Here is a 12,872-nt window from a genome sequence, read left to right as displayed (position 1 = left end):
TCACATACCGCTAAATGAATTCCGTGTGCATAACATAACTGATGCTCACATTCAATTAACCTTCCAAATTTCATCATTACAGCTGCATCATCAGTAACACAAGCCACCACGTGTTTTTCTAAAGATATGTGAAATTCTTTTAACTTTTCTTTGATTACTTGGACAGCAGTTTCTGCAGGTAGAACATTGGAAATCTTCACCATTCCTAAGTTCCAAAATGTTCCGTCACTTTTGTGTATGTTTATATTTAAATACCGGCGATTGTTTAGTGAAGTATATTCATCCAAGGATAAACTAAACCTTGATCCTCCATTTATTTGGCTATCAATTTCAGAACATAATCGTTGTTTGATTTGTTTGTAATGCGAATGGATGAGATCCATTACATGTGATGGATTTTTTGGTAAAATGTATCCTCTGTCTGTCAATGATTTTCTGATGAATTCATTTTTTGTAATAGAGTTGATAGAGATGCCATCTAAAGTCGCAAGTTTTGTTACTATTTCTTCGCACATTTCTTTCTTAATAAAAAGCGATGGTAAGGTTTGTTGAGAGGCTAATCGCTTACTACTAGTTGCTCCAGTTTCCTCGGCTGTGCGCTTAGTACTAGTGACAGATAATTTGTCAATATTATGCTTGTTATGCAGATGTCTAATAAGGCTGCTTGTTGAAAAACCTTTACACTTTATCTGTGTTTTACATTCATTACAGGTTGCAAATTCTTGTTTCAAATCCTTAACGAAATATTTCCAAACAATGATTCTGACATTCTTGATTAAAGGGATTGGTTATGAACAAAATAAATTATAAATTATAACGTAGTATAAATGTGGATAATAGGCGATTACAAGAAAATCCTTGAGTTAACTCGCAGCTCACAAATTCACAATATAAAGAAAGTGTGACACGTGCACAATTTATAAATAATTTCTACTTTCACTTATTCACATCAGATTTGTTAAATTTTACAGGATTGTATTATCTTTCAACTTCGGGGTAGTAAAGCTTTGTTTATTTTCTCCCGCGAAAGTAATAGACTCTACCAGTCCCCCACTTTGAACGACAACAAAGTGCTAATCGTTTTATTACTTTGTTTTCAAAAACTCCCTTATCTGTCAGTAGTGAGTTAAATGACTAACAAATTGTTTTTGCACTCGGGGAATGTTTTCTTTTAAATTTAACAACTTGTATTGACAGTAATGAAGTCTATAATTTTATTTTTAATAATTAAAAAAATATTGATAAAATTTCCAAATAAATGTTTGGGTCACAATTACTAAATGGTATTGCTACGTAATAAACATAGATTTTAATTGTTGCAAAATTGAAAATATTAAATTTGTAAATAGCGTCCCAACTGAATAAAGTAATGAATAATCTGCCAAGTATTGAATAATGTCACCGTAGTGTGTCTGTAAAAAAGCAAAGTAAACTACAACACGGTTTCATCAGAATCAAAAGTATTAAATTTCTTATCGCGCTATGATCGCGAGACAGCACAGCGATAACACCGAGCGAGAAAATCGCGTTGTCAAAAAAGCTGCAATAACTTATTTGAAATTAATTGGGATTTGGCCGGTCATTGAAACCAGGAGAAAAAGATAGAATGTGTAGTATTAATGTTGTAGTAAAGGTTAAACATTCTACATTGTTATTTTATTCAATTGCAATTGTGCTCATAATAATCGCGAGAATACAGAGCTTTCACTCTGCCAGAGAATTCACTGCAGGTGGTAGTAAGGTATTGTTTTTCGCAAAATTTCTGTAAATATATATATATATATATATACAAAATTTTTAAAACCTCTGTTGGAATCACTTCAGAACGTATCAATTGAGGATTACTACAAAGCCCGCAGTTCAACAATTATTTATTTTTGACACATATAAACAAAAAAAAATCTAATAAGCAGGCTTAAATTAATAAATACAAATGCGTTATGGCATTCTGACAGTTTATGAATTAATTATACTTTCTATTTGTAAAATTTCTTCAATCTTAACACAAAATAAGAAAAAAGTGAACTTTTAAAAAAATTTGCGGGATTACCCGGGGTAAAAAAACAGCCGGGATCCCGTTTGAGAAACCCTAGTGGCAGCCTGTCGCTCTGGAGGACCCGAGTTCTAATCCGAACGGGTCGAAAAATTCCTAGGAATTTTTCGGGGGGTGGTCCGTTCGGATATGTCGTGCCCTGTCTCTCACCACCCGGCGGCCCCATTGTGGGCCTGGCCGAAACCATAATGGGCTTGCAAAAAGAGGCCTCTTAGTGCCTGCAGGGCGAAAAGAGTTTAAAAAACTGTACTATTTTAGATGCTGTTATGTTAGAAATCGAGCATATTTTTAGACTCATCTGAAAATTCTCTAATTATTTTTTTTTTTACTTTTTCCGCCCTGTGGGAACTAAGAGAACCTCTTAAAGCAGGCCCACAATGGGGCGACCGGGTGGTGAGGGAAGGGGCCCGACATATCCGAACGGACCACCACCCGAACAATTCCTGGGGATTTCTTGACCCGTCTGGATTAGATCCCGAGTCCCCCAGAGCGGTAGGCTGCCACCTTGACCGCTCGGCCATCCGGCCGTCTCTCTAATTATTCTCGGAAGAGGGGGACCTAATTCTTGCACCTGGTGAAAACGAGTAAGATCGCCTATAATCTAATAATCTTAATCTTTTCTATCATTACTTTTTGCCCGAGCAACGCCGGGCTCATCTGCTAGTATAAATATAATAAAACAAAATATAATTCTTTAAGTACAAAGTACCTAATAATATTTACTACGTATTATATCATATGACAAAATGTAAGCAAGTTTCATAACAAACCCGTCGAAATCGATGGTTTTATTCAATCAAAGTACGAGTTCATTTAAAATTTGGAATTCTATTAGAAAAAAAAAATACAGTACAGCAAGTGTTTTCCGGCCCGTTTGCAGATGGTTTGCGTCTGCTCTTCAAGTAGTTTGAAGCACCTCTCACCGGCCCTCTCTCTCAATGGCTTCTTTTCAATTTTGTATCCGGGTCCAGGGTAGCAATTTAGCATTCCTAAGGTCGACCACCTTTAACTGGTGGGGTTTAACAGTGAGGGTAGTGTAAGATAACAATGTGATTGTTTGCCTCACTGGTTATTATAAAACTCGTCCTATCAGCAGTTAAATTTATTTTTTATTTGGTAGATTTGTCGAGAAAGTCATCAATCAGCATTAACTAACGAATTGGACTTAGAATTTTAGGTTTTTTTTTTTTAATTCTACTATGTGGACACTAAGAGAGCCTCTTTTAGCAAGCCCATTATGGATTCGGCCGGGTGGTGAAGGACGGGGCCAGACATACACAGATGGATCACCATCCGAAAAATTCAGGGCATTTTCGACCCGTTCGGATTCAATCTCTGGTCTCCAGAGCAGAAGGCTGCCACCTTGACCTCGGCCATTCGGCCGGGAGGTCAATGTGGTGGAATAGCTAACACATTGATAACTCATTTACTGATACAAGTGACTGAAATTTAAATATAATATGTTTCAATTATTAATAAAAATTGTCAAAATACCCAATTAGTGCGCTTTCTACATTGAATTTCATTCAATAAAAATGTGGTTCGAATTAACAGAAATCAAACAAACTATACGAGTAAATTAGAAATGACATTTTTTTTTAAATGACCATTACCTTAAAATTATGTTTATTTCATAAATTTTCAAGTATTTTAGCCTGATGACGATAACATTCAGTAATGAATGAATAAGTAATGCAAACCATTTTCATGATTGCAATGGATTGTTATAAAAGAAAGTTTTTGCTAGCTATGGCTCGCGTTTTTATTTTAATGATTTGCTTAATTTTCCCACCGATTTCGACAAACTCTTTACCCAATCTAAGGACGAGACATTCGGATTCATTCGACTACTACCGAAAACAAAGCATGTTCGATGCGAAACAGGATCCTTGAGAATTTGAGATTTTCCAAAGAAACGCACGGCGATGACATTTACTTGAAATTTTTATATCGGTCACTACGTCGTACGACTAAAGACATAATCTACCTGAATTGGACTTTCGATTTTATTCAAGAAGTCCAAAGATATATAAAATCAATCGAGAAGACGATTTGAGAGATAGTCTGAAATATTCGCATCAGTTTCCCGATATGTTGAAACCAAACACCGAATACTTGCAATTCTTATATCAACTATTGCATCGTTCTACTAAAGCAGATGTCCGGATGCCATCTCAAATAAAATCTCGACACCATCTCAGGGAAATTCCAACGACTACGGCTACACCAGATAAATCGAGAAACGAAATAATTCCAACTTCTAATCAACGGGCCGAGATTAAAGACAGAAAGAAAACTTATAGAATTGGAAGACCTCACTGAGAAAAATGTCAGTTATGAGCTCGTGACGGTCGAGCCCACTATCAATATGGACTTTACTACGATTTACTCGCATTTGTGAGCCGCAGGGGAAGTCAGAAACCGTCGACTCTCCTTTTCGGCAACAGGTCGTTAAACCTACTCACGTGTCAAGATGGCTAAATTTCGAATGCGGTCCCGAAGGGTCGGGATGCTTTTTGTCAGATCGAGTGGAGGAGGTGAGAGGGGTCGTCGACGAGGCGTAGGCGATATGCGAGTAAACAACACCATTTAACAATGAGAACAACAATTTATTAGATTAACGGAAAAAAAAAATAGGTTACAAAATCTAACATGGGGGGAAATGAATGTAGTTCACTATTAGCTCCTAACTCGCGGAGAGAGAGTTTACATTGATTTGTTTCATACCTCTAGTCAACTTCCACGTAGGCACAGAGTTCGACGCACAAAGTTAAAGTTTCCCGGAGACTTAATCCTTTTAGACCATAGATGTGAGACTCCCCCGAGGAGGGGGAAAGAAGTCGCTTTTATAGCTTCGGACTGGGGAAATTAGTCAGGTGATCTCCTATTGTGTGAGATAGAGTTGGTCTTGCAGGTGTGGAGGTTAAAGTTGTTCCCGGGACCCAAAACAAAATGACGAATTCGGACTTTAACTATAAACTTTTTGTCTTGCAGCAGAGGAATGTCATTGTTCGAGGGTTGAATGTTTATATTAACGATGAAAGTTATAAGTTTCGAACGATATATGATTCTTTTTTCTGACAATGTTATTTTAACGAGGAGGCGACAAATTTATTTTAAATACGTCGAAAATTTAGGGGGAAAATGAACAAATCTGGGCTTATTCTGAGGTCGGATCTCACACATTTATCACTTCGCGAAATTAACCAAAAAACTAACCTATTAATAACGATGACAATATTTACTTTTATAATTGTTGTCATAATGGTTCCACTAGTATGCAAAATTTGCTGGTACCAATCCCAGTTGATAGAGGAAAAGAAGATATAGCAGTTTTCAATTCTGCTGTTAGAAAAAGTTCTTGTGTCGACAATAAAAGAATGTTATGGAAACAAACGGATAAAAAATCTGATCCAGTTTGTGGAAAGGGGGTGATAATTTATGAATATATTTTATCAATTGATAATTGAAATTGATTTCGTATTTATAATGTTACAGTTTAGTGTTTTGAAATAAATACAGTATTTAACTTAATCACATTTAAATTTTCTGTCTAGTTGCATTACAAAGATCATAGCTATTTATAAAATATAAAATTTTTATTTTTATTTTATTAATTATATAATACAAAGCTGCAAGCTATGAGGAGGGTGCATTTCTCAATATGGCAATCTTACTATATAAAGCTGAAAATTCGGATTTTTCTGTCACTGTATGCCAAAAATGGCCACTAGGGGCGCCCTAGCATTTATTTAAATTAATTTAAATTAACAATATAAATTATTTTATATTTATTTTATATTTTTACAGTATAATAATATACTGAGTATTATTTTTATTTGTATTATAGTATGCCCCGATGCAGGCATCGGGCATACTAAAATACAAATTAAGTTTAATTACTCGTCATGAAGATAAAACGTGAGATTGTTATCGAATAAGATACAGTTCATTTATTTGAGTAACACATTTAATAGTACTGATGAATGTAAAATGTTGAATCTTCGAGTTCCTGAACAGTCAATAACACGCGAGTTTCTTTTATTTAAGTTGACTTTGAAAGTTTCTACTTGAACACCAACTAATAAATTTAATATAGAATAGTAATTAACATTTTCTGCATTGAAGTAAGATTTATTATTATAAACCAGCACTTCCTGAATTTTGAGCCATGACACAATTTTTATAACAGAACAACGAACTTTTGCGATCGTTCTAGTTGGGATCTCTTTAGTGGAAATGTCTAGAAATAAAAAGGATCATAGGTTCTCCAGATAGATGAGCGTTGTGACTATTTGTAGAATTAGAAAATTTACACACGTAAGAACCTTCGCGACTCCTCAGAAAATATCGGTAATTTAACCAAATTATTGATCATTTTTGAAGTATCATTCCAGTTCCTCTTAGCTAAAATTTCACAAATAAAATTATATATAAGAGTGCATTGCCTTAAGTAGTGCTTATTTTCGGTTATAATTAAGAATAAACTAACTTTGTGCTCTTTTGATAGAAAATTGATTCACATTTTTGTGCCTTGGCAGAGAGAAAGTTTTGAAGATTTTTACTAGGATTTCATTCTGTGAATGGCTATAAAATTCCGGTGGTTTGCTTAATAGCATAAGGGTAATAATTGAGTTACAACTTACAAATTAAGTCTAAACAATAGAGAATTTGAGTTTATTCAGGAAAATTAAAGAAAAAAGAATTTTTATAATTATTATTTAATTCTTCCTTTCGATTTTTGCTTAAAATTTCTTCGTCAAGTTTTGAAACTTTCCGGACTTTACATATTTCGCCTCTCAAGTATTTATCGCAACAAGCTAAATAAACGAAATGATAATATTAGAATGAAACATTTAATTTTTGAAAACCGACAAATTTTTACTTACAGCAACAAAATAATTGATCGTCTCTTTCATAAGCGTCGTTATCTTGGAGTATTTGACCACATGAACAACAATTTGCACAGTTTCTATGCCAAACCTTTAGAGAAGTGACATTGTTAACATTATATTTAACTATTTTATTTTTTTAATATTATAGTTTCTTACAGAATATGCTGTAATTAATCTGTCTGCACGGTATACTTTGCATTTACATTTATAGCATATATCTTCGTAATATAAGGTAGTCGAACATCCAGAATCTATACATCCCGGTGAATAATCATCTTGATTGGATCGATCCTCTAGAAGGCTCCTATCTTTGTCCAGTGATTTCCTATCAAAATATTTGAACGGATTTAAATTCTCCATATTGAGAATTTAAATGCACGTGTACAGAAATATATTCGTACCACTTTGAAGTAGTTGGGGATGTAAATCGCTCTTTTACCGTAACGACTGCTGGTGGTATGCCGTATCCGAAACCATTTGGTCCGAATATCAGAGGATAGCAAAATTTGCAATAAATTTCATCTTTGTGAACGGTTAATAGAGAGCTGTCAAGTGGACGTCTACATTTTGGGTTTGCTGCAAAACAAAGCAAATACTTTTATTGCTTCGCTCATCTACCCTTAATAAAGTACAGTAAAAAAAAACTTTCATAATAGGTAATTAAAGTAATATAAAAATTATATACTGTATAGGCCTTAGAAAATATTTGTAACAAATTTCATTTTGTAGCAAAGTAAATTTTTGTATTTACATTGTTATCAAACAGTAAAAATGCAAATTGTTGTTGCTACAAAATGAAATTTGTTACAAATATTTTCTAAGGCCTATACAGTATATAATTTTTGTATTACTTTAATTACCCTTATGAAAGTTTTTTACTGTTTTCACGGTGGGCACTAAGACGCTAACAGCGTAATCGCTCGGCCATCTGGTCGTACTTTATAAAGGCTAAACGAGCGAAGCGATAAGGAGACTTTCTTATCAGTCTGGAGATCCGAGTTGGAACCTATATCGGATCTTCAGATACATATTTTCATTTTTACTTTGGCTCAGAAATGCCGGCTCCCATTCCTTATAAAACAGTCATCGTCATTGTGAACGTAGTCGAATTCATGATATATATGAAAAGAACCTTTCGGAAAAAAGGTTCTTCCATATGTATCATGAAAAAAGTTAATAAAGATATAACTTTCATGAAATTCGCAATCAATTTACAGTTCAATATCAGTATGTATATATATAATTCCTGAGATTTTTGAACTCTCCCTGATGTTTTGAGCTTATTTCCCGTAATAAGCAGTATAATCTACTAAAGCTCACAAGTCAGTAAAATTTCTGTATACAGCCGATCGTAATAAATTACTGTAGATTCACTCGTTTTTCCATGTCATCCGAAAAAACACCCAGTTAACTCAGACAACCTTCATCCCCCTATAGGTCCGAGTTTGCGGGGGTTTACTATAAATAATTGAGAGTGCTTGATTGAATTATATTTTAACGCAATGTAATTTTTGTAGTGTAGTCTTAAACCGAATCATTTTATAATGAACGTCGTGAAAGTTTTTATATTTGCTGAACGGTTATTCGAATCGAATCTTTGGTGACATTAAATTCTTACCACAAGTATAGCAGATGGTATGCCAGGCTATACCATCCGAACGCTTTTCTTCATTAAAGAAAACTTTTTTTTTGCATCTTCCACAAAGTGTAACGGTGCCTATAACGTGGGGAGCTTCCTTCGCCATTGTCGCTTCTTCTTTATTTTTTTTTTTCTGTAATATGCACAATAATATTGTATATTTATATAGTCTCTCTATCTATCTATATACTACTTTTGTTTGGTTGTAATTAAATATAGGGGAAAAAACGACCAAAAATACTGCTACATTTTAAAAGAATCCTATAGGCTAAATGAGAATAGAAACAAAGTTTCGTTAAAATGGGGCGACGGCTTACCGAGTTATTGTATTTTTCTTTTTAAAATTAACGACAACGTTCTTTTTAAATAGCCTATACGTCATTCTGCTGATGGAATGTTTGCATTGTAGATCGTTTCTAATTTCATGTTTAAATTTGCACGGAAACGTTCTATTTAAGTATTTACGTCATTCCGCCGACGGAATATTCCCATAGAACACTTTTTTACTTTTAATTTATTCCATATACTTTGGGTTCGATGAAACGGCTGTACTACCCGACGAAAGGAGTAAGTGACCCAATTGTTACGGGTAGTCTAGTATGACATGAAGATACGAAAATTAATTGTAGCTGCCAAATACTTTTTTTTCACAGGAATTCTCCTTTCTATAATATTGCTACAATGCCGGAAAATGACTAAGAATGTTACAAATAATATTCTTCGTTTGCTTAAAATTCGCAATTTCTTGATGTTTTATATAAATTATTGAAAAACTCTTTTCATCGTTATATTATAACACGAACCTTTTAACACAATAAAAGTATTTTGCAATTATTTTATTTATTTATTACGACGTATCGGATATTTTAATTGAAACTCGATGAAACGAAAAATTTTACTCTGTTCCATTAAAATATTGAATAGGCGTAATACACAAAAATAAAACACCGTTTATTCTCTAAAGAACTTTGAGATATTGAAAAACAAATTAACATTATCTCGTGATATAAAAATACATGATTTATCATGGATTTTCTACTGTAGTCCATGATTTATCATGGGCGTCCGCAAAAAAATTTTCCAGGGGGGCAAAGCTTCGAGACAAATAATTACATCAATAAATTTTTATTTAATTAATTTTTTGGGGTGTTTTCACATGTATTGCATCAACCCATCCCATGATCGAGTGTCTAAGATTACGATTATAATTTGTGAAATTTTTTACTCGATCCCAGGAAGGGCAAGTGTCCAGTTTGTCCCCTCCTGCGGATGCTTATGGATTGTATATGTTACCGCTAAAGCTCGGAAACTCGTTAATGTGTAGATTAACTAGGGTGATCCGTTAAAGTTGCTAAAATTGTTCTATTTCTCAAATTACCTAGATAATGTGCAGATATCTAGGTAATCTGCAAATTACCTACTAGGCACTCGGTAAAGTGAAAATAAGATCTTTGCCACAAATAAATGTACCACAAATAGGTATGCTTGTCGCAGAAACCAATTGCTATGAAATTCAAAGTGTCACCAATCTTTAGACTGCACTAATAAGTAAGCACAATTGGATAATGTTACCTATGGTGAGTAAAATGGCGGGTCGTCTGATTCCAGCAAAGAGAAGAAAGGAAACAGTGGAGACGCACGTTCAAACCTAACCTAACCTATTCTAATAGTTTGGTTGGTAATAATTATGGTAATTTATTAGAATAGGTTAGGTTAGGTTAGGTTAAAACGTGCGTCCCCACTGTTTCCTTTCTTCTGTTTTCTCGAATCAGAGACGAGCCGCCATTTTACTCACCATAGGTATAAATACATTAACTGCACAATTACATCATGCGATCACCAGAAAAAGTATGATAACTTTATTATTTTTCGTCTCCGGTCCAAAAGTAGGGTATCGTTGAAGTCGTCTCGGTCCCCTCAGTTCAGATATATACTCAAAGTCCCGAAATTCCATAGGTGGTTATCTATATAATAATTTCCCTAATTGTATTAATATTTTAAACCGTTTGATTTTTGTATGTTTTTTTAATTGGTTGATGATTTACTCTATCAACTAACTTGTTGATTGTATTAACTTGATTCTTTAGATATCGAAAATTAAATAAAGAACATTATGTTAATTTAAGCGTACAGAAACGTTGCTTTGTTTCAGCAAAGATCTTATTTTCACTTTACCGAGTGCCTAGTAGGTAATTTGCAGATTACCTAGATATCTGCACATTACCTAGGTAATTTGAGAAATAGAACAATTTTAGCAACTTTAACGGATCACCCTAGTTAATCTGCAGATTAACGACTTTCGAGCTTTGGCGGTAACATATAGATTGATATGTCGTTATTCATCTTTCACTCATGTTGGCCTACTCCATTGCAAGTTAAGCTCATTTGTAATGGATAAAATTAGGTCTACTAAAAGCTTGAATATATTGATGCATTAACTAATACATCAATAGCAATTAAGCTTATTGTGTTAACTGTGTGTTATTGTATATACAGCTTAATTTTTTTCGCGTTCGTCAATATTTAGTCAATTAAAACGAGCAATTATTTATTGTGACATCGTCACAATGCCAGGCTGCAATTTTTAATCATATTTTTAATGTATTTAATTTAAAGTATGTGCTTTTCACCCCAAACTAGTACTGGGTTGCCCCTGTACGTCATACTTTTCCTTTAACAATAGTCTTTCTAGTAATCTAACACCTTATAGATTTAAGTTTTAGGGTAAAATTTTTGAAGTGAACATGACTTCCAGTTTGCATCGAAAGTTCATATATAGTTAATCGGAACTTCCTGCCCCTAAGGTTTCTATATCCGGTCTCGTCTTTCATCTATAAACTTTGTTCTCGAGATTAAGTAAAGACGGGCGGGCGTACGGACGGACGGCAGTGGGAATTTAAAGATCTACAATTTTTTTCACATTACAGCCCAATTATTAATCGACTTAAAGAAATTGAAATTGTTACTTACTTTAAAAAATAGAGAACTAAGGACTTAAGCAAGTTTTCTCCATTAATAATCAGTGAAATAATTTTGTAAATACATTATTTTAGATATTTTCATTATTGCTTTCTAATAATGAAATTCTATGTTTCTTAATTTTGACGTAATTAAGAAACACGTCATGAAATCACATTCAAATGAAATTAAGAATCACGTTGTCATTTTGCACAAAATATAATTTGTTAGCATGATGTAAAATTAATTATAAGCTAATAAAGTACTTGCTTTCTTTTTATATTCAGCTTATGTAAATTATCATAATGAAACTAGATTAAAACTATATAAAATAGGAAAATTAAAATAAATGATTTTCTCCAATACAATAATTGCATTGCATTACAAGTAACTTATTTATAGTTTATGAAACTTTAAATGCACAGTGCGAAACACAAAAATGAGTTTCTAGAACTTGATGGGACCAGGGATCCGAAAGATCCCCCGGTCCCATCAAATTCGGATAATCGAGTTTCCATGTATATCGTAAAATTAGACAGACAAACAGTAACCAATCAGAGATTTATAATTCACTGAATGACTACAATATTATAGGTTTCTTAGAATGTCATTTTCCTTTATTTTATCTTCCCAAATCTCATTCATCTGTGATAATCATCAAATATAATTTGTGCTAACATAATTTAAAGAATTTATAAGAAAGTACATTTTTCTGCGGAAAAATTAGACTAAAGCTTAGTTCACACTGAGCGCGATTCGCTGGCGAAAGCGAAAAAAACAGAGCGAATAACCGGTCAAACCTGACTCGTTTGACAGATTATTCGCTCTGCTTTTCGCTCTCGCCAGCGAATCGCTCTCAGTGTGAACTAAGCTTAACAGTAATAATTAAACGTAAAAAAATTTTGTGTTAAAACAAAGTAAAAACAAATTAACAATGAACATCTACTTTCATGCAAATTTATAGTTTTAATTTTTCATAAACTAATTTTAAGTCTTTTAAAAATTCTTTCTTTTGTACAGTGCTATTTTTTACACGATTAAAATGTTTTTCTCCTCTCTACGCGAAGTCTCCGGTTTTCTGAAGGAACTAATACTTTTTGAGACTTAAGTATTTTTTAAAGTATTCGTAGTTATTCCTAGACTAGATATGTATTAACAAGGAAATTTTATTGAAAGTCATCATAAAAAAAAGAAACTTTTACACGCATTACCGCGTAACGGAGAGAGACAGACAGATACTGTATATAGGCTACATTGTCAGAGTTTCTCACAGCTAAAGACAGGTCAGTCAGTCTTCCCTGTTCGCCTTTATCGTAAAAGACTCGTT

The 12,872-nt window shown here is 33.5% G+C and overlaps 1 protein-coding gene across 3 annotated transcripts; it reads right to left on the bottom strand.

Moving 5' to 3' along the window:
• Positions 1-5,798: 5,798 nt before the first annotated feature.
• Positions 5,799-11,676, bottom strand: LOC111642654 (cysteine and glycine-rich protein 1-like). 3 transcript variants are annotated; one of them, XM_023389027.1, is made up of 7 exons: positions 11,559-11,676; positions 8,567-8,720; positions 7,350-7,524; positions 7,105-7,273; positions 6,943-7,036; positions 6,700-6,873; positions 5,799-6,134 (listed from the first exon to the last, which is right to left on the bottom strand). In XM_023389027.1, exons 2-6 carry the CDS (start codon positions 8,691-8,693, stop codon positions 6,731-6,733), a joined length of 708 nt encoding a protein of 235 aa, XP_023244795.1. In that variant the 5' UTR covers positions 8,694-8,720; positions 11,559-11,676; the 3' UTR covers positions 5,799-6,134; positions 6,700-6,730. The 3 variants fall into 3 exon arrangements, 1 of the variants encoding a protein (XP_023244795.1); XR_002759583.1 differs by lacking the exon at positions 5,799-6,134 and adding an exon at positions 6,184-6,460 and having other exon boundaries at positions 6,546-6,873; positions 11,558-11,621; XR_002759584.1 differs by lacking the exons at positions 5,799-6,134; positions 11,559-11,676 and adding exons at positions 6,184-6,460; positions 8,905-9,134 and having other exon boundaries at positions 6,546-6,873.
• Between the last annotated feature and the right edge of the window lie 1,196 nt (positions 11,677-12,872).

This window comes from Centruroides sculpturatus, unplaced genomic scaffold (assembly GCF_000671375.1).
Source record: "Centruroides sculpturatus isolate CEXI.00-Female unplaced genomic scaffold, Cexi_2.0 scaffold3, whole genome shotgun sequence".
NCBI classification, from domain to species: domain Eukaryota; kingdom Metazoa; phylum Arthropoda; class Arachnida; order Scorpiones; family Buthidae; genus Centruroides; species Centruroides sculpturatus.
Note: the sequence above shows the minus strand (reverse complement) of the source record. Positions and strands in the feature narration are given on the sequence as shown.